Here is a 23,545-nt window from a genome sequence, read left to right on the forward strand (position 1 = left end):
GCGCTTTTCCTTGGGGTACGAATTTCTTTAAAATATTTCAGAAAACTATGTATTTGAAATTTAAATTCACCTTGTTTTATGATTTCCTATCTCCAAGGTATTATTTCAGATTTTAGAAATCTTTAGTGAAACCAACAAGCTTTTATAATGTCATCTAAAGTGGAAAACTTTATTTTAAATCCTACCAATGAACGGTTAGACTCACTGGAAAAGGATGAATTATTTCAGCTTGCCAGAAAATATTACTTTCTTTAATGAAGCAAGAAATAAAAACAGTTTGGTCCAATATTTGGTGGAAAAGAGTTTTTTGTGTGGATAAAAGTGCTTTAGGTGTGATCAGTAAGTCTGTATCAGACTCTAACCTAAAAGTAAAGGAGCTGAAATTAAAATACAAGATGGAATTAGAGTTGAGAAAGCTTGAGCTGCAGAAATAAAATATATTTGCAATTGCAGAAAGAGGACGGAGAGACAAATGCAATTATAGAAAGAAGAAAAACAAATGCAGTTGGAGACAAAGGATAGAGAGAAGCAACTGCAAGTGCAGAAAGAGGAAAGAGAAAAGGAAGAAAGATGATTTCAATTTAGATTGAAAGAAGCTAGCAAGTGTAAAGCACATCCCTACTTTAAATACAAATTCAAGTTTTAATGTTACAAAAATATCAGGTTAGTACTCCCTTTAAAAAAATGAAGTGTTATGTATCTTTAATTTGCACTGTTTGTTAGGTAGGTTTCTTTTTTATTTCATTATATGCTATTTTAATATAACATTGTATGTTGGACTTAACCTTGTCCAAAATTAAATTTATTTACTACTTGACGAGAGTTATTGATTTTTGTTGTTGTTCTGTAACAACTAATACATAATTAAGATATTCTCTATCTACATGGGTTTAATATCAGGATCATTATTAATAGAAGTAAACCTATTTATTTGGGTCTGGGTCTATGCTATTGGAATTCCCCAACAATTTGTCTGGTGTACTTGACATAGTCCAGGTTAAACATTATATTTTTAGTACCCGATTTTCTAATAATAACTAACATTTTATTTTGTAAACATAGAACTCTTTCTAGCAGGTTATGTTCCATTAGGTAATGTGTTTTTTTTTCTCCATTGGACGGCTACATAATCTTGTTACTGGAAAGCTTATTCATTCGTGCTTTAAGATCTAGCATAATTAATTTGTGAATTATTGTGACCAGTAGTTCATCTGAGCTGGAGTTTATTTCTTGAAAATATTCAATTAATTAATTTGTCTGGAAATAGAGAGCATTATCAAAAATAATATTCTTGGACAGAGACATCCACTGGGATTTATAATGAATTCAAACCTGGAATTATATTACTGTGTTTGAACAAAATACTCGGTACAGCGATACTATACAGGCCATCACAGTCACATCAGCACCTTCAGTTTTGGACCTAATTTGGATTTCCACTAAAGTTTATGCAGAATTTTTATTATTATGATTTGTGTCTGTAACTGTAGAACTATTTTGGGACTTAATTCATAATACCGTAAGTTTGTTTAATAATTTCGCTTTGCATTCTAGAGGAATAAATTATATATTGAATTTTACAATACTCTTTAAATAATAGAGTTTAATATGTTGACATTCTAGATTAAATTCAGTAAAATATATTTCTACTAAATGATTGCGGTATTAGTCTGAAATATTGAATTTTAGACTCTTTAGCTATCGTGAATTTATTCGATATTTAATTATCAATATTATATTCTAAAAAGGCAGATATAATACAAATGTATGATGCAGGTAAGTGAAAGAATATTATAGTTTTTATATGTATGTCTTATATCTGTAATTTAAGTTTATGTAGGCTGATATTGAAATGTAATTTTATATGTTGAGTATTTCCATACACAGTTTACTCGTCAGAAACTCAAAGAGACTTCTGTCTTTACAGTCTGTCCCGAAGTACCTCCGCTTGCCAAATTCCATCAGATGTAGCCATATCTTCATTGTCAAAGTGACACCTCCTTCAAGACAATTTGAATTTCTTGTTCCTCCAGCCCCCCCCCCCCGGTCATGGAAACAGCTTGACTAAGAGTTTCTGAGACAATCAGTCTCGTAAAAGCTGATGGATAAATCTTTTCTCGTAAAACAAATATTTCACAGTTTGTATGGGAAAAATGAAATTTCAATATAGCCAAGTTTCATATTGTTAAAAAGTTATTTTTTTATTAACCACGTTTGACACATATGAATTAAAGTTTCCATTAAATTGAATCTAATGGAGTAGAGAACGTTGCTAAAGTGTTATACTTGAATGTATTATGAATATCAAGTCACTGATTTCAGAACTATGGCCCATTATTTTAGAACTATGGCCCATTATTTTAGAACTATGGCCCATTAATTTAGAACTACGGCCCATTATTTTAGAACTATGGCCATTATTTTAAAACTATGGCCCATTATTTTAAAACTATGACCCATTATCTTAGAACTAGAGCATTTTCCTTCGGTCACAAAAAGTTTGTCCAGGATCTACAAAGCAGGATAGTTTCCAAAAGTAAATTAAGTAATTGTAAAATCGGCTTGTCTTGTGAAGATATATTGAACATCTATTTACTCTTAGTGTTTGTCTTTTTATCTTTCATAAATAACTCTTTGCTGATTTCCCTATCTAATCTTCATTTTCGTCCACTAAAATAACATTTTAGTCTCTTTGATTTTAAGAAACCTGTACATCTCGTTGATTTTAAGAAATCTGTACATCTCGGGTTCATTGCGTATTGCTTGTTCCATTTCCTCTATCATTTTGTTCACTTTTCAATGTTAACAGTTTACAGCTGATTGTACCAATTATTAGTTGGTTTTTTTTTTAAAAGTATAATTCCATTTACTACTAAATGTCAATTTAAAGTTATGAGAAAATCGTGCCACGGGCAGCTTGTTTTGCTTCGTACGATCTCAGCTGTTACACACATTTCCTAAGAACTAATACATCTACACGCAGTAATGGATTATCTTACATCAATGTGGTGTGAAGCTCATCACAGTTTGTTGAATTTATGTGAAAATTCATCGCATTTTGTTACATTGATCTGAAAACTCGTCGCATGTTAAAATTCTTCACGGTAGATATTTTGTCTAGGAAAATGGCACAGTTGACTGTGTATTTATTATGCCTTCTTGGAACAAATTTGTAATTGATAGATATTTTGTCAAGGAAAAGTGCAAAGTTGATTGTTTAGTTGTGATACATCCTTTGAACAAAATTCAAGAAAATTGGAAATGTGTCTATGATTGTATCAACATATAAGTAATTTTAATAATCCTTTATTCTTGCTCAGCTTATTTTCTTTAACACCGTATCTATGTGTAAAGTTTTCTAGGATGTTGTTGGAAGCAACTTCTTATTTTTGAATGTTATCTCTTTACATTTCTTCATTGATACCACTGTTATCCTGCTGTGACATTGTCTACATTGTAGTTTCCTTGCATTTGGTTCATGTGTACCATTTTGTTATTATTCAGTGTTTTTTGTATTTACTTTCTCTGTTCTGTCTTGTTTCGTGATCATTATAATTTCGCACACCGTTTATGTTTAAACGCTTTCATTTCCCAATGTATTGCTTTTTACATCTATCACATTCTGCAAGCTTATAAGCCATCAAAAGTTTTCAGGTCTTTCTACATCTAATGCATTCTAAAATCTTATTTTTCATCAAAAGTTTTCATGCTCTTAAAAACTTCTATTTATGTTCTCTTCTTCGGTCATCTCAGAAGGAGAGGTAGCATTGATATAATGGTATACTATTTTCAGTTGATTTCCAACTGTTAAATGATTTATCATATCTTTTCCATTTTACAGGCGCATACATTTATCGTTCATTTTGTTTAGGTCGTCAGCATTTTTAATTTTTTTGTCTGTCTGCATGTATTGCAATATGGGGATACTCCTTTTTCGTAAAATAGGTCCTCTACATCCTCTCCCTTCACGTCTTCCGCACGTCTACAGACTGTTTGACTTGAATGGAGGCAAAGCAAGACGACATATACAATGTTGAAAAGACTTTGAAGACCAAAGAAGTGGACGGTATAAGGCACGCATTTTTTTCTAGGATTAATATGATGAATCATTTGACAGATGGGAATTAAACGAAAATATTATGTCAGTTAAATGAATGACACATCCATCGCAGACTGAAGAAACGCAATACATCACTAGTAATACCAAGGAAAATAAAAATTTAAATTTCAAGATAGCTGTAATGTGACGTATGTGAAAACCCCATCAAAGAGTTAAACAAATCGCAGCGTGTGAATATTGATTTATTACAAAACCAGAGAGAAAAAAGAAATTACAAGCAAAAACATAACGTATAATGACAGCATGCTACACTTGAAACACGTGCCATGCAACTATCATGTAGACACTGTCATAGCAGGGTAACATTATATTAATGAAGAAATCTAGCAACAAACAAGAACAATGGATGAGATGATATTACCGAAGAAATCAAGCGACAAAGAAGGTTGCTATTTCTGCAAGGTTTTATATATCAAAGCCAACAACTTTAATAGCATTGGGTTTTAAGTACCAGGTTCTACACTGTTGTGAAATGTTCTTGTACAATTCAAGTTGTAATTTCCAGTAGAAATATTTTTAAGCTGGGTTCTAAGTATGAAGCGTTGTGGTCACACAGTTCCACACCATGCTTTTTACTTCTTGACCGGGGGTACTAAAAACTATTCAAGCAGAAGTTAAACTACATATCGAAAAATTATTGGGATGTTGTATTTATGCTTGCTGCCAACACACCATATTTGCTTGCGGCTTGGTGTATAATTCGTACATAGACCGACTTCAAATCTACATTTTCTTAACTGGATGAAATAATAATTTGACACTCAAAACATAAGCGTTTCTATATTTGTCCTGGGTTAGAGATAGCATGCAATGTTCTTAAAATCACCTCTATTTGGAAACTTATCGTGTAAAGGTCATTGCTGAACGTGACTAGATAGAGACGACACGCACCAAGAAGGAAAGGAACAATATGAATTTGTTACTCTGGGTTTGCTTCTTGACCAATTTAAAGGTATTTGTCCACCTATTTTACAGTATAATATAAAATGCATATACAAATTTGACGCTCACCCTCCCAGTCATGAATAATGCAAATCTGACAAATTTGCACGTACAGACGTAACAATTGATACACCACATATGGGAAAGCTTTCAGAAAAATCAGTCACTAGACATATGTTACACCATGAGTGATCAGTTTGAAATAACCCTCGTACAATTATTTTCGATAATCGTTTTTTCTTCCAAAAGATTGTATCTATATATATTTATCTATATATATTTCAACTTTATCATGTTTGCTACCTGATTTTTACTCGGTACTACATACAGAGGATTGTGCTGTTGTACCGTTAAACCCTTTACACAAATTACATACACAAGTCTCTGAACTGCCTTATCCATAATATTTCTGTTTATTCCTCACCCCCTTCATATTAGCAACAAATACGAATAGCGATAAAATTCATTCCCAGAACCAGCAAATATATTTTTTAAACAACTTCATATTTCTGCATTCGCACTGAGAAACGGGCAGTATATAAGATGCACATAGTTATCCATCCATTTATCCGTTTGTATGTCCGTATATACGATGCATATAGTTATCCATTCATGTATACGTTTGTGTGTCCGTATATAAGATGCACATAGTTATCTATCCATGTATACGTTTGTATGTCCGTATATACGATGCATATAGTTATCCATCCATGTATACGTTTGTATGTCCGTATATACGATGCATATAGTTATCCATCCATGTATACGTTTGTGTGTCCGTATATAAGATGCACATAGTTATCCATCCATTTATACGTTTGTGTGTCCGTATATAAGATGCACACAGTTATCCATCCATTTATACGTTTGTGTGTCCGTATATAAGATGCACACAGTTATCCATCCATTTATACGTTTTGTGTGTCCGTATATAAGATGCACACAGTTATCCATCAATGTATACGTTTGTGTGTCCGTATATAAGATGCACATATTTATCCATCCATGTATACGTTTTTGTGTCCGTGCTCCCTTTCCTTGATGAAACTCTTATCTCAATTCACATATTGGCATCCAACTTGCAGTGTAAATACATCTCTAGATGAAAACACGTCACTCATGTGCGCTGGGTTGCTGTGACCTATTTCTATGATTTATTGATGCTCTAATTCCAATATTGTGGTCTAAGGTTGACATTGCCCGGGGTGGGAGTGGGAGACAAGCGCCCCAATCCTCCAAAATGCCCCATACGGCCTGCGTCTCTTACTGCCTCTGTCAACTAAAATCCAGCTCCTGGCCTTCGCGAGTGGCTTAGATTTGAAGCCCGGCAGACCATGTTTTCTACTAACAGGAGAAGGGGTGAAGGCGGCCCACTGGCGCCTTAAAACCAGTTGCTTCGGGTAGATGGGACTCGTAAACCTTGGATGGTAGCTCATCTAGGAGAAGGAAAACTCCGATTCCAAACCTCTGCTGCCTTGTGGCTATACCCACTCATGGGAAAGGCTAAGGGAGTAAACCCCGACAGAAAATCCGGAGATGGAGTCCCTAAGGCGGTATGACATTGACTTCAACGTCATTCCGGCAACTCCTGCGACGCCGTTGGTGCCAAGCTGTATCGGCATTCGTCGTTCCCTTGGGCACACCAGCTGCGTGGAGAGGGGGGATCTGCTGCATGGGCAACAGCTGATTCTCCATATCACCCTGCCCAGGCTTCATAGCTCCACTGGAGAGGACACTCCAGCGTCGTCGTACGGCGTCGGCACAACACGAGAAGTAGCAGTTTACCGGTTCTAAGTCAAAGCTCGATTGGCGTAGAGCTTGGCGCCAGGGGTTACTTCTGACGGTGGGAGAGATCATCAGGTCTCACTGGACAGCTACCGCCCGCCTCAAGCTGGGCAGCCCCCAGTCAGTAAGGTGCTGCCCGCCATGGCCTGCCTGCTTCACTGGGTGCGTGGAGCTTAGAGAACCATCTCGACAAGTGGGCCACAAAACTCTGCACCAGGAAAGACTAAAAGAAGAAATAAAAAGACTCCAACTCTTCGTTTTGCAACCTGGAACATCAGGACCATGTGTCCTGGATTGACCACTGACCTACAGCAGATCGACGATGCACGGAAGACTGCCGTCATTGACAGAGAACTCTCCCGACTGAACATCGACATTGCCTGCCTCCAGGAGACCCGACTGGCTGACAGCGGCACCATCAGGGAAGCCAATTACACATTCTTTTGGCAGGGGAAGCCCTTGGATGAACCTAGGCATCATGGTGTAGGCTTTGCCGTCAAGAACACGCTAATCGCCTTCATTGAACCTCCATCATCAGGTACTGAGAGAATCCTTGCCCTCCGGCTGTCAACATCCTTAGGCCCGGTCAACATCTTCAGTGTGTACGCTCCAACCCTCTACTCCACCTACGAGGAGAAAGACAAGTTTTATGAGGCTCTGGATCAGGCAATATCTAGTATCCCCAACAATGAAAGCCTTTACTTACTAGGAGACTTCAATGCTAGAGTGGGAGCTGACCATGAGGCCTGGTCCACCTGTCTCGGCTTTTACGGAAGGGGAAAGATCAACGAGAATGGTCAGCGACTGCTGGAGATGTGCTGCTCCCACAGCCTATGTGTGACAAACACTTTCTTCAAATGCAAGGAGATCCACCAGGTGTCGTGGAGACACCCACGTTCACGCCACTGGCACCAGCTAGACCTCGTCATCACCAGGCGTGCAGAACTGGCCAGTGTCCTCCTTACCCGCAGCTACCACAGTGCCGATTGTGACACGGACCATTCCCTCGTGGCCAGCAAGGTGCGAATATTACCCAAGAAGCTGCACCACGCCAAGAAGAAGGGTCACCCACGTATCAACACCTGCTGTGCAAGCAACCCAGAGAAAACACAGCAGTTCATCAGCAAACTGAAGGAAGCCCTCACCAAAGTGACACCTGATGACACCATTGATTCCAAGTGGTCCCATATCCGTGACTCTGTGTACAATTCAGCCATCACAGCTTACGGGAAGAGGGAGCGAAAGAATGTCGACTGGTATGAGGCAAACTGGGAGGAGATGGAGCCCGTGACTGAGGCAAAGAGGAAAGCCCTCCTGGCATACAAGGCTGCACCTAGTCCCAGAACACTACAAGCCCTCAGGATTGCAAGGAATAATGCCCAGAAGACCGCCCGCCGCTGTGCCAACACCTACTGGCTGTACCTTTGCAACAGTATACAGACAGCTGCTGACACCGGGGATGCAAGAGGAATGTATGAGGGTATCAAACAAGCGACAGGCCCCCCCCAGCTACAAGACCGCCCCCCTCAAGTCCAAGACGGGCGAAGTCATCACAGACCAGGGGAAACAACTGCAGCGATGGGTTGAGCACTATCTCGAGCTATATGCAACCCAAAACAATGTCACTGGAACTGCCCTGGACGCCATTCCAGACCTGCCTGTCATGGAGGAGCTAGACACACAGCCCACCCTGGAAGAGCTCGGAAAAGCCATCGATTGCCTTGCCTGTGGGAAGGCTCCCGGAAGCGACGGCATTCCGCCTGAAGTCCTCAAGAGCGGAAAACCAGCACTGCTCCAGCCCCTACACACACTCCTCTGCCTTTGCTGGGAACAGGGATACATCCCACAGGACATGCGTGATGCCAACATCGTCACTTTGTACAAAAACAAAGGAGACCGTAGTGACTGCAACAACTATCGGGGCATCTCCCTCCTCAGCATCGTCGGAAAGGCCTTCGCCCGTGTTGCCTTGGCACGCTTGCAGATCCTAGCCTCCCGCGTCTACCCAGAATCCCAGTGTGGATTTCGAGCCGGCAGGTCAACTGTAGACATGATCTTCTCACTACGTCAGCTGCAGGAGAAGTGTCGCGAGCAGCGGATGCCCCTCTACGTTGCCTTCATAGACCTGACGAAGGCGTTTGACATGGTTAGTCGGAGTGGACTCTTCAGACTTCTGCAGAAGATCGGCTGCCCCCCACGTCTGCTTGCTGTCATTATGTCGTTCCACGAGAACATGCACAGCACAGTGTGCTTCAGTGGCGCAACATCTGAAGCATTCCCAGTCGTTAGCGGAGTCAAACAAGGCTGTGTCCTTGCACCGACGCTCTTTGCCATCTTCTTCTCCATGCTTCTCCAGTACGCATTCAAGGACTGCTACGAGGGAGTGTACATCCATACCAGGGCTGACGGCAAGCTGTTCAACATCGCCCGTCTCCGTGCTAAGACTAAAGTCACAGAGGTACTCATCCGTGAATTGCTCTTTGCCGACGATGCAGCCTTGACATCACACACGGAAGATGGACTTCAGCAGCTGGTATGCTGCCTCTCCCATGCATGTAAGGAATTTGGACTGACCATCAGTTTGAAGAAAACAAATGTCATGGCACAGGACACAGACTCCCCTCCCTCTGTCTCCATCGATGGGTACAATTTGGAAGTTGTCGAGAACTTCACATACCTCGGGTCCAACATCTCCAGCTCACTCTCCATTGATTTTGAGGTGGGCGGCAGGATTGCCAAGGCAGCAGCAGTGATGGCCAGACTTAACCAGAGGGTCTGGAACAACCCCAACCTCACAGAGAAGACCAAACTGCGTGTCTACCAAGCGTGCGTGCTCAGCTCACTTCTCTACAGCAGCGAAACATGGACCACCTATGCAAGACACGAGAGGAAACTCAACAGCTTCCACCTGAGATGTCTGCGGCGCATTCTGCACATCCAGTGGCAGGACAAAGTACCCAACACAGAAGTTCTAGAACGCGCCAACATGAACAGCATGTTCTCCATACTCAGCGAGAGGCGCCTTCGCTGGCTCGGCCATGTCAAGAGAATGGACCCAGGTCGCATTCCCAAGGACCTGTTATATGGGGAGTTAGCAGAAGGTGCACGACCAACTGGACGACCACATCTGCGCTACAAAGATGTTTGCAAGAAGGATATGAAGACAGCAAACATCAATGTCAACGACTGGGAGAGCTGTGCAAACAACCGTTCCAGCTGGCGTCTAGCTGTCAGGCAGGGAGTTCAAAACGCAGAGGAAAAGAGAAGAATAAAGCAAGCTGAAAAGAGAGCTAAAAAGAAGGATAAGCAAAAGCGTACTTTGGAGCTATGCCATCGTCTCTCGTAGACGGACGGATGCCAAGACAATTCCAATACATTTTCTCCTGTTGCAGTTAGAAAATTAATTCTGGTGAATCTTTAAGATAAACGAGTGAGACGCACTAAAGTTTTGCAGAGATGGATTCAGAGCATGTACAAATAGGGCTGTACACCAAAAATAATATAAACAAATGCATATGTACTATATTTATCAAGAGAAAGTGGTTTTAAGACCCCTTATAGAAAAAGACAAATACACTAACCATTTGTACAATATGTATAGGTTACTTCATTTGTATGGGAACATATATGAACGAGTTTTTTGGATGGAAATGCTGCACGACCTTGGGAGTGAAGTATAGCCATCCGACAAAACGAGTCCATATTTTCCCATGCAAATGCAGTAACCTTTTTATTATATGCTCAATTTTTATTCTACCTAATGCTTAATTATATTAACAAAATACACTACAAGAAAAAAAGTAACTGAATGTATGCCATATTCCAAACAAAATACACAAGCGCAGATTCATCATTACACAACAACAACATTATTACTGTGCACATAACTCCGCCCAGATAAATTTGAACTTAGTCGCGCGCTCGAAGTAACTTCCGAAAGAAAATGGCGTGTCTAGTTAAAATTGAAATTTGGAGCCATATTGTGAATGACTGCGCATTGCACCAACTTTTCTATTTGATCTGGAATGAATAGATTTTGGTATTTATTTCGATTCTACGAAATTTTGTGATTATGGACTGGATTTATATGTAACAATTCGACATGAAATACATCGGATTGAAGAAGCGAGGGAGAAACGTGTTGACATCTGCAGATGTGTTTCTGTTTCTGTCATTGAATGTTTGAAATCATATTGTGGTAAAATTATGAAGTCTTTCAACTGCATTTATCATAAAGACGCTATGGAATTTACTGCTTATTTCATTTTGAGTGCAGTAAGGAGCATGTAATTGCACTTATATCCGAAATTACAGTATAAATGTCACTTGTATGTAATTTGTAAGGACCTTTTCTTGCGTCTGTTGTATAGCTAGCCTAAATCCGAAACATTGTGTCAAAAAAGTTAACGCGGAATGTGCCAAAGCAGCTGGTATGTGGCAGTCCAAGAAACATCTGGTTTACTTCATTCAGAAACCAATTTAAACGACCACAACGTAAAATGCCTACTACGCGAGTGTACATGATTTGTTTACAAATCAAAAGTGCTGGCGTCTGCGTCCATTGTTTGTTTACAAAAGAAAGTAGTTCCTTTATGCACGTGAATGCAATATGTGTACTTGCACGTGAGTTTAGTATCGGGTAATATTGAACGATTCTGACAATGTAAACTTAACGGAGAAAAAAATGAGCATATAATAAAAAGTTAGTTATAAACAATATACTAGTTTATTATTGTACAGTATACTAGTTTATTATTATACAATTATAAAGTTAATTTTTATACAATATACTAGTTAATTATTGTACAATATACAACTTCATTATTATACGATATACACGTCTATTATTACACACTATACTAGTTCATTATTTTACAATATACAGTTAATTAGCATAACATACACTAGTTCATTATTATACTATATACAGTAAATAATTACACAATGTACTAATTTATTATAGTACAATATACTAGTTCATTATTGCACAATGTACTAATTCGTTATTGTACAATATACAGTTAATTGTTATACAATATACTAGTTCATTATTATGCACTATAATAGTTCATTATTATACACTTACGGTCAATAATTACACAGTATATAAATTCATTATGATACAATATTTTTGTTCATTATTGTACAATATACAATTAATTAATACACACTATACTAGTGCATTATTATACAATGTTTTTTATTTACAATATGCAGTTAATTAATACAAGTTCATTATTGGACAACTAGTTAAAAATTTAAGATGTTATGAAAATGAAATGTTTTATGATACTCTGATTGAAGAGGCTTTATGTTAAGAAATTGTTTTATCAAGTGGTCAAGATTGAAGAGGCTTTGTGTTCAGTGAATGTTTTATCAAGTGCTCCAGATAGAAGAGGCTTTGTGTTCAGTGAATGTTTTATCAAGTGCTCCAGATAGAAGTGGCTTTGTGTTCAGTGAATGTTTTATCAAGTGGTCAAGATTGAAGAGGTTTCGTATTAAGAGAATGTTGCAATAATCTGACATGTTTTTAAGAGTAAGTCTAAGAGAGACCGAAAGTAAGTGTAACATGACATCAGGACGCGCACTCACTAGTTATAAATTTCCATCACATTCTCAAGTTTGTCGTACATTCGTACTCTTTTCTGAGAATAATTTAAAACAGTTCTAAGTGAGATACTATAAATTCATACTAATTTAGTGATTTTATGAATTTGACAGTTGGGCTCGACTTGTTAAATTTAAATATAGTACGAACTTACCAACTAAGAATAAATAAAATAAATGCAAATAAAAATATTCCACTACTTTCAGAATTGTAATTTCAGATTTCAGAACCGTAATTTTCTATCTGTTTGAGGTGCTGGACCACTTAGAACCTTAAAATTATCACCATCTCTTAAAGGGTAGGAGAACATTTCATAGATGATAAAAACGTTTTTCCGTTTTTTATTTTACCTCGAAAAACGCGTTTTTTTACGTTTTTTATTTTTTGCTGGACAATATAAATTGCATGGAGGAAACCATAGAGTGGTCAGATCAGTCAGATGGTGATAACGACATTGAGTGAAAAAAATTTCAATGTTATCTGCACTACGGTTTAAAACTTCTGACATTTTTTCATATTTGTATCACTGAAACTTTAAAACTGGTATGTAGCGTGTAAAATATTGATTTTTGTGTTGCCTAAAAACTACTGGAACGTTTTATTTCGTTTTTGATTTATTGAGAAAAAAATGCGTTTTTTACGTTTTTTATTTTAATTTTAACGTTTTTAACATCTATGGAACATTTATAAACCACATCTTTTAAAAGGAAATATACCCGGGGGTCCCTGACCATAATATTATTTCAGAGCTTGACCTAACCTTAACCCCCCTATTTGGACGAAGAAATTAAAAAATGGACCGAATTCTAACTATCTTCCATCCATGGAGTTAATATTTCCTCATTTTCACCAGCTGTAAATGCAGCATAAAAAGAGCAAGGTTTGTTTGATGTAAAGTAGCATTATACCTTTCTTTGTAGGCGTCGCTGTCAGCCACATCTGGACATCTTGCCTCGATGGATGGTCAGCTCGTAAGAATCATTGATGACTGTAACCCGAACGACCCCAACTCGTGCGGTCCCGGAAAGTGTTGCGTCAAGGAGGTAAATTGGCTTCAGTTTTCCACGACGCCCTTAAACTTTCCTCAATTTGATATAGTTTTCCACAATTTTCTTAAACTTTCATCAGTTTGATAGTTTTCAGAATGCCCTAAAACTTTCATCACTTTGATACAGAAAATCTATTGTAGTATCGTTAAGTTTCGCTTGATGAGTCAACGTTAGATAAATTTTAATTTTGAAAAAAGACACAAAAATTGTTTGAAACAACTGAGAGGAAAAGCTTTCACATGACACTGTAAAACATCTATGTTTGGATGAATATATTACACCACACTTAGATAAAGTTCTCAGTGGTTTAAATGAAAAATTAATCTACCGCAAGCCACTATATTAAACGTAAGAAAGCAGGCATTTGAAAGTAAGAGAAGAGAATGGCCAGATGCACTGATATCAGATCGAATTTTTGGACTGGATTTTTTCATATATAGAAAAACGCAATAGGCACACCATATTCTTATTTCTGCCATTTATGTTCAATTTTATGAGTTAGTATAAATTCACTAAAATTATAGTTATTTGTACAGAACTAAAATTCAAGATTAGCATAGTCATGTATATTTTAATTTGGTATCACGCTATTCCTAGTTAAAGATAACGATAACAGAATATACGAAATTAGTCACGTGTTGTCCATTGACAGTAGAAAAGTTACTAATTTATTCGACATCATACATACCAGTCATATATTTTATTCATAGCATACGTATTCATTTCCATCGGAATAAAGACTGACTATATTCATAGCATACGTATTCATTTCCATCGGAATAAAGACTGACTATATTCATAGCATACCAATTCATTTCCATCGGAATAAAGACTGACTATATTCATAGCATACGTATTCATTTCCATCGGAATAAAGACTGACTATATTCATAGCATACGTATTCATTTCCATCGGAATAAAGACTGACTATATTCATAGCATACGTATTCATTTCCATCGGAATAAAGACTGACTATATTCATAGCATACGTATTCATTTCCATCGGAATAAAGACTGACTATATTCATAGCATACCAATTCATTTCCATCGGAATAAAGACTGACTATATTCATAGCATACCAATTCATTTCCATCGGAGTTAAGACTGACTATATTCATAGCATACGTATTCATTTCCATCGGAATAAAGACTGACTATATTCATAGCATACGTATTCATTTCCATCGGAGTTAAGACTGACTATATTCATAGCATACGTATTCATTTCCATCGGAATAAAGACTGACTATATTCATAGCATACGTATTCATTTCCATCGGAATAAAGACTGACTATATTCATAGCATACGTATTCATTTCCATCGGAGTTAAGATTGACTATAGGAAACTGTACTGACGGAGTGATTAAACTTACTTCTGATGCTTGTGGAGCAACAGAGAACTTGTATCCGCCATATCAGTTGTGAAGGGGGGCACTTTACGGACAATGGAAAATCCAGTCAAAAAGGTCGTGGGCAAGATTACAGACAATAGGAATTTAACATGGAGAAATTTAACATGGAGTGAATGGGAATTGAATATTGAGTCTGTTTACGGACACGATTTATACAGACAAATGGTTGGGCTAGTATACGGACATGGGAAAGTTGGGTTGTTCTATAGGGTGAATAGGAATGGAACAGGTGAGGTGACGTCACGGTGTTTGACATTGGCAACAATGTTGCAATAGGCTGACCTAAATACGCGCTACCCTAGGTAGAGACAAATAGTGTACAGACAAATAGTGTACAGACATAGACATGTATACCATATACATATATTTATGAACATTGATGACTTATTTATCAACATAAATCTATCACACCTAAAATATGAAATCGACTTAAAAATATTTAGGCAAGAGAGTACAACTTTTTTGGAGGCAAACATAAAATATAAAATCGACTAAATTTTTTTTAGGCAAGACAATAAATATTTTTTCAAGACAGTATAGTGGCCCTGAAAAAGGGCCTTCGTTTTTTTTGTTAAGACCATTCCGTTAACATAGAGGGGCATCACATAAGTCTTCTTCTATTCCTCAAACTTCTTACGACTTCTGAGGACTCCCTTCAGACATCCTTGTCTATCCACAGAGATCCTTCTTTTCCAATCGCTCGTATCGGTGATCTGGAAGATTGTCCATGATGATTAGACATACATGGGTAAGTCCGTACGAAATAGCAACGACGTTACTAGAGTATATGTTTCAACGTTAGTTCACATCTTGTGACGAGAACTGGTGAAGGGATTGAAATGAACCACTGTTATTTATGGTGGAAGAGCGGATCGAAACGGATGTTTTTTGTCTTCTTCTCAACAATCCCCATACGCGTTACAAAATTCGTCACAGTGTGGAGTCTGTTTTCTAATCGGAAGAGAGCTGACTGTGACATCACATTCTCTATATAGTGAATCAATGCGACAGTTTTCAAACATGACGGAAACTAAGAAGACGATGAATTGGGATGCACCGGCCGTGGAAACGAGAAGCGAAAACATAGCAGCGGCTTACAAAGTCGACACGGTCCTACTTCCAGAAGGGACCGATTTTAATTGGGATTTAGTGGATTTTCTCACTTCTTCACAGGAATTTGTTCCGGTACCAGCACCTTCGCCACCTTCTCCTTCCTTTCCACACGTCGAGGATTTTAAACAGAGACAGAAAGAAGAATCGGAGAAATTTTTGCAACAGCAGAAAGAAACAGAACAAGCTTTTCTCCTTCAACAGCAAGAAGAAGAAGAAGCAAGACGAAGGAAACGACAGGAAGAAGAAACAGAAGCAGAGAATAATCAAAGTCTAGGAGAGTAGGAGGACAGTGAAAGTCAAACAGTGACTGTACTCTTAAACATTTTGGCATAGGCAAGGAGTCTGAAAAAATGTATCAGACTTCTTTAATACGACACAAGAGATATAGACCTTCCCGAGCCAAACAGCCCAACCCTGTTACTACACCTGAGATACCAGCCCTAGTGATTTCTACCAAATCATCGACATGAGCAAGTCCAGAAGTAGGCCTTGGCCGTGGCAAAAGCTTAAGGCAGTTAAAACTGATTGCTTCCTGTTCCTGAGGGATTTTTTATATATACAAAAACGAACACACAACGGTCCTTTTCAGAGCCACCCACTTCTGTCGAAAAGAAATAGTATTCATTGTGTCAAAATCAATTAAAACTCAAAATCCCTTTTTTCCCCATGATGAACGTGTGTGAGTGCGTGAGTTTTGGTCCTTATTCTAAAAAATCAAAGCCAAAAGACACTTACGTTTTATGTCTGTTCTATTCTGGTACAAATTTTACAATCCAATTTACAACAACACAACACTATACTATTCTTGTGTGTCTTTGTTCACTCTCTGTTTTTTTTTTAATTTCTTCGCTTTCACATGTTTTTCCTCTTCGTCTTCACTTTCTCTTCGTCTTCTTTTCTTCTCGTTTTTCTCTTTCTTTACATGTCTGGGTTCTTCCTTTGGGGAGGGTACCTCTTCTTCCAGTTCGGAATCCATCTCTTCCTCTTGCTCCTGTTGTTTTTTTAGGGCAATCTGAAGATCAGTGTCCTTTCTCTTAACAATGATAACAGGTATCTTCACTTTTGTCTCTTTTAGCACCTGTTTTGCTTTTTTGACGGTCTGGACACTCTGAAGACCAATGCCCTTTCTTCTTACAGATATAGCAAGTATCTTGACTTTTATCTTAAAAGGAGGGGGTGTAGTCCGTCGGCTTGTCTGAAGAAAACTTTCGTATGACACCTCGCAAAACTCTGATCAGAAGTTCGATCTGTGTTGGTTCTTCCATCGTTCTGGTAGGTTTTAGAGTGATAAGAATACTGGAAGGGAAGACAATGACCCTTTATAAAGGGAAGCCATTAGTTTGACATGGATATAGGGACCCATAGTGTTTAAAATGTATTCATTTGACGTTTTGCAGTTAAGATAAAACGATCGCATCATTTCGTGAAGAAGGGAAAAGAAAGTAAGAGACAGAATCGTGACCTATCTCCACGCACAGTAGCTGGAATTTTGGCTTAAATTCATGCCAGCGATTTTGAAGATGACATGAGTGAACCAGAATCCAGACCCAAAGAATCTACACCAAGACAAAGTCCACCACCACTAGTAAACCCTCAAAAGAAATACCACATTCGAGAGACGGAAAAGCGAGAACCACAGCCTACACGAACACGATGAAGTTTAAAGATTTCAAGTCAGACGTACTGCTGGAGAATGCAGAAGAGTTCATCACTGAGGTGTGGAATTCTTTGTTAATCACACTGAAACGACAATGGCAAGCCAAAGAAGATGATCGCTTGAGACTTTCCCTTGATCACGACAGTTTGAAGTCACCCGTTTGAATCGAGTGTAGCATCCCATCAGAACTGACACTTTCCAAAGTCATCGACAACATTAAACACGTACAGCAATCCAACGACAAGTTTCACACCACCGATGGAAAAGCGACACTGTTCATGACCCACGTTTTTCTTTCCCAGGAGACAGGACGCAGAAAGGTGTTATTGGTAGACGACATTCACAGCACTAAAAAGAGTCTCGTCCGAATTAACAACCCCCAAGTTCAGATGTGTTTAGCCCGTGCCATCGTGGTGGTACGAACGTATACCGACAAGAACGACACGACAGAATGGAAAAGCTTGGCAAACTATTCAAAAATCAAACGGAGCCAAACAACGAAGAGAAGCAGAAATATAGCAAGCTGGGCAATCTATAGATACACCCTGCGGCATTCCTGAAATGCAAAAATTGCCTGATATCTTGGCTTCACGAAACACCTTGAAAGTACACACTCAAGAAATGCGTGGACCTCTGTTGTTTCGAGGCAAAAATTTCAAAAGACGGAAATACATTCAAGTCTATCATCACCATGAAATTTTCGATACAATTACCAGTAGCACCGGATTCCTGGGATACAGTTACTACCGTGAGAAATGCGCACCGAACAACGAGAAGCTATCTACACTTGGTACCACACTCATGTCTTGGACCCCTTCGACTTTCAGGAAGAAATGTTAAAGCATTGTCGTTCCGACGTGGACATTGTACGGCATTGCTGTGGAAAATTTCGAGAATTATTCACTTATCACAGAGGGATCGATCCTTTGAATGAAGCCTGCACCATTGACAAAGCGTGTTCCTTAGTATACAGCCAACGATTCATGCCCGAAAACAACCTGACTGTCATAAGCTCTCAAACGAACAACTTTGTCAAACGTCAAAACTCGGTCAAATACCTACGTTGGTTACATTACTTGTGCGACAAGGAAGACAAATCGATCCAACACGCCCGAAACGGAGGAGGCGAAAAGACCATCGGAACGTATTCAGTAGATGAATGGGACTTAGAAAATCCCAATATAGTGTACAAGTTTAACGGGTGGTTATTTCACTAATGTCCCCTCTGTTACCCTCAACGTGACACCAAAAATAAGTTTTTACAACGTACCATGGAAGACTTGTACCAGCCCAATTGTCAGAGGGGCTTGAAGTTGGAACAGCAAGTGATGTTAATATTGGAACACGAGTACGATCACCGTTTGAAAACCGATCCCGAGTTTAAACGCATCGTGGATAGTCACAAGTTGATGGACCCACTGAACCCAAGTGACAGTTTGTACGGAGGAAGGACGAATGCCACCTGTTTGCTGTACCACCCGGACGAGGAGAAAGGAGAAGAAATCAAATACTTGGACGTGTGTTCGCTGTATACTTGCGTGTGCATATAGTTTCACTTTCCAGAAGGGCACCCTCAATTGCTGACGAAACATTCGGCAATGCAAAGGATTGATTAACTATAAAGACTTGACTCTCACGAACATGTACCATTCCGTTTTACCTCACCAATGCAAAGGAAAACTGATGTTTCCCATTTTGCCGTACTTGTGCAGAAACGTGTAACGAAGACCAACCTTTTCAGCACACACAGGAAGAATGCACCTTGACGGGAACGTAGGTCAGTGTGGAATTGTTTAAAGCCCTGGACCTGGGATACCAATTGCTAGAAGTGTATGCAATTTACCACTTTCCAGGAGAGAACAGTACCACAAGGGCGAACACACTCAGAAAGGCATTTTCGCAGGCTACGTGCATGCCTTTTAAAAACTGAAACAAGAAGCCAGCGGATATCCTTACTGGTGCCACACTGCCGAAGACCAAACTAAATTCAGAGAGAAATACTGGGAGCGGGAAGGCATCACTTTAGACCGCGTGGAGAAAAACGATAGAAGGCGATCGTTTGCTAAAATGATGTTGAATTGCTTCTGGAGCAAAATGGCACAACGACCGTATTTAACCAAGACAGAGTAATTGTCCGATCCTTCCCGCTACTTCCAGATGATTCAGGACTAAACCAAACGCACGAAGACTAGTCAATTATGAAGAAGAACTGGACTTTCTAGAAGCAAACGAAGTTGGAAATGTCATCAATGTGGAAGACTAAGATCGCTTAAAATTGTACATTTTAGAACTGTTAGGAAATCATGTGCTGTATTTTGACACGGACAGTTGCATCTACATCGATCGCCTGGGTCACCGGCACCCTGACATCGAAGGCGACCGTTTAGGAGCCTAGACGGACGAGTACCCAGACGACGAGATTCTAAGTTTTGCTAGTGGCGGTCCCAAAAATTATGGCTACGAATACCTGGACCCACAAGAAGAAGTGCACACCGAGCGTAAAGTGAAAGAATTGACTCTCAATTATTGAACCTTGGAGTGCTGATAGAATCTTTTTAGTCTGGAGAGGATCGAAAGTTTAGAGCGAAAACCTATGAACCGCACAAGATTGTATGTTTAGCCACACACCAAATCGTCAGTCGGCGTTTGGAAAAAGTCGATCAAATCGTTACCCGGGAAGCAAATACGACTTCCCTACCACTTCACTTTACCTTACGGACACACTGGTATAAAAAAATTGTTCCAAGAGGATAGCGACCAACAAGAAGGATGACTTGACACAGCAACAATCGAGTGAGAGACCCACTGCGAACTCTAAGTTCAAACCATACCATTTTCCTATCTTCTTGCCTGATTATTTTAACTGTGCCCGTCGATTGGAAACGTTTAAAAAATGGTATACGGATAGGGAATGATCACCTACTTAGAATGTTTTAGCTAGAATAGGATTTGTCTACTTGGGACCTGAGACTGGATTGGGATACGAAGTACAATGTGTCAGTTGTGGTCTGAAGTTACAAATGGATCGATGTATCTATACAGATTCAGCTATTCTAGAACATTTTCGATGGTCTCCGCACTGTCCTTACCTTTCGATGACCTTTCCACCCATTAAACTATGGTACAGGTATGACGGTACCTTAGAGAAGGTAGTACGGTTGTCTAGGAAGAAGTAAAAGGAAAACTTCCAAAACTAGACATAAAAAAGGAACGTTGTACAAGCTCGAGACTTCATTACGAATAGTATAAAAAGTGACAACGTCCAAGACCGTTAGTTCATTGTAACTACCAACACTAAGCGAGAAAGATGAATCCTTTCAGATAAACACAAAACAAGTTCAGACAGGCACAATTCAAGATCGGGGATTATTAAGTGGAGTTCGATGCTGTACCTTGCGGTTACAGGGATACCGTACGCGGTGACCTCAGTGATTCAGTACCACATCATGTGAACTTTGAGCGTGCGTGTGTGTGTGTGTGTGTGTGTGTGTGTGTGTGTGTGTGTGTGTGTGATTTGGGTTTTTAACGTAGCTTTAACAATTGTTCAGTCATATAGCTACAATGTCTGTAGTGTGACAGTTTATAGTGATGTCCAGCACTGGGGCATCGTGCCGCAGACATGTAGCATAATGTCCCACCCAGTCTCATTATCCTGACACCAGGCCGATCAGTCCTAACACTAATCTCTTAATGCTGAGCGCCAAGCGAGGTAGCTGTTAGTACCATTTTTGTAAGTCTTTATCATGACTCGGCTGGGGATCGAACCCACGACCTCCATGACCTATCTACTAGGCCACCGGAGTGGTGGGAACTTTGTTATGACTACTAATAACACAACACCTACCATAGAAAGTGATGATGTGCGTGTCAAACCTGACAGTTGCGAAAGCGATGCCACTCGTGATCGTCGACTCTTTACTGGTTCACATGGTGGATGTCAGCATCCACATGAAACCATGAGTCTACCACCCTACTGATGTCATCCAAACCTGAGTACACACCTGCGGATTTCACCTTACCCTCATCGAAATGAGCATGTGAAAGACGAATATTTGTTCCCTGTGCGTTTGCCTGTGTTGATTCCAAACCTTTCAAGGAAAATGGAATAAATATCTTGGAGGAACTACCCCCGAAGAATTAGCCAAAGCAGGATTTATCTTAGTAGGCGAAGGGGATAAAGTCAGGTGATTCAGTTGCGGTGTGTCACTTCACGAGTGGGAGCAGACAGATTCGGCTTACCTGGAACATGCTCGATGGTCTTCGGATTGTCACTATCTACCTTTAGTGGGAACACCAGAAAGAATGCTTAGCCAAACATATACAAATTCTTCGCCAGATGGTCCAAAAAAAAATCCGTCAAAAGAAAAGATGATGGTGCAACGCGGATAATCTTGTTAGGACCTCTTGTCAAAGGAATAGCAGAAGCATTGTTGGGAGGACACCTGGAAGTGTTTTACCCATGGGTCCAAGATAACTAGGGTCCAGAAGATATAAGGGACCTTTGGAGTCAAAAATCCCAGGTGTGACCTTTGGAATCAAATGGAAGGACGAAAACTGGCTTTAGTGCCTTACAAACGATATATTTAATACCACGACGAAAATAATTATGTGTTTTACTCAAATAGTAAAAAACTATTTCACTCGAATAGTGACAAATGAGGTATTTTACTCAAATAAAATTTGGCAACGACTACAAGATTACATGTATGGAGTAACACACTCCGTCACCAGCACACTTGGTTACCAGTCACACTGGTCAATCAAGCAGCCAGCATTCCAGGTAGTTTCAGACCACCATTCAATTCCTTGGTCAATCAAGCAATCAGCGCCCACCAATCGGTTAGCAACGCCCGATCACTTGCTACTCGACGAGCAACACTGTTCACTCAACCCTACGACTGCTATGGTTCAGCTTTACAGCTGCTATGGTCAACTTCTATGGTTAGGACTACAGCGTTGGTAACACGGCGACTCCCATCAGCTCTACAACTGAGACTCCGATCAGCTGAAAATACATCTAATATCGTATACTATGCATGACACGGGCATATACTACAACACGTAATGACGTTATATACGGTAAGCTATACAGATTACATTATCGGCACAATAATTACAAAACAATACACAGGTTCAGAAGTAAACCTACCCGTGCCCGATAAGAATCCTACGGTACTAAACGTTTCTTATAAATGCAACTTTATATTGCTAATATAAATCTCTTGCTAAGTCACAAACAAGAATAGAAAATATTTGCATATACTACCTAAGCCGAAGCTACATAGAAAATATACAAAACTAAAAGTGGTAGTACAATAGTTATAACTTATACACAAGAAAATAATAAATACCTCACATTTCTCTACAGCTGAAGATGTGCAAACCCTTAAAGTAGACCGCCCATTTACAAGACGTTTAGATTTAGTCTTACGGTGAGATATTTATACACAGACGATGCCGCAATACAGCGTCTGTGCGCTGAAAGTATTCGGTTCTTCCCATCGAAAGCACTTCGCACGTGCGCATAGGATGAACCGAACTCACTGTTTCGAAATATTGTACAATATACATAAATCACCCTCGGGTATCATTGTACACACAAAAAAACGAAACCCGAGTACATGTATTTAATAAATGAAAGGATTTATAAAATTCCGTGACAATGCGTAACCTACTAAAAAACGAAGAAGGTGTTAGACAGCATTTACTACATCCTGCAGTTACGGAGGAGCCAAAACCCGACTCAAAAGTGTCTGTTTACCTCTAGTGCAACGATGGTTACAAGAACAAGCGACGTACACTTTACAGAAGCCCATTCGACGAAACTTTTCCAGAAGTCACATCCGAGTGGAG

General features: G+C 39.3%; 1 protein-coding gene across 1 annotated transcript in view; it reads left to right on the plus strand.

Annotated features, from left to right (window-relative positions):
* Window positions 1-4,966: 4,966 nt before the first annotated feature.
* The window catches only part of LOC149785963 (uncharacterized), a 39,268-nt gene continuing 20,689 nt past the window's right edge, over window positions 4,967-23,545 (plus strand). Inside the window, exons 1-2 of the mRNA XM_089978130.1 lie at window positions 4,967-5,072; window positions 13,376-13,498. Coding sequence (XP_089834256.1) covers window positions 5,031-5,072; window positions 13,376-13,498 — 165 coding nt within the window. The 5' untranslated portion in view covers window positions 4,967-5,030. The remainder of the gene's footprint in view (window positions 5,073-13,375; window positions 13,499-23,545) is intronic.

This window comes from Sinohyriopsis cumingii, chromosome 12 (genome assembly GCF_028554795.1).
Source record: "Sinohyriopsis cumingii isolate HCF-2022 chromosome 12, ASM2855479v2, whole genome shotgun sequence".
NCBI classification, from domain to species: Eukaryota; Metazoa; Mollusca; class Bivalvia; order Unionida; family Unionidae; genus Sinohyriopsis; species Sinohyriopsis cumingii.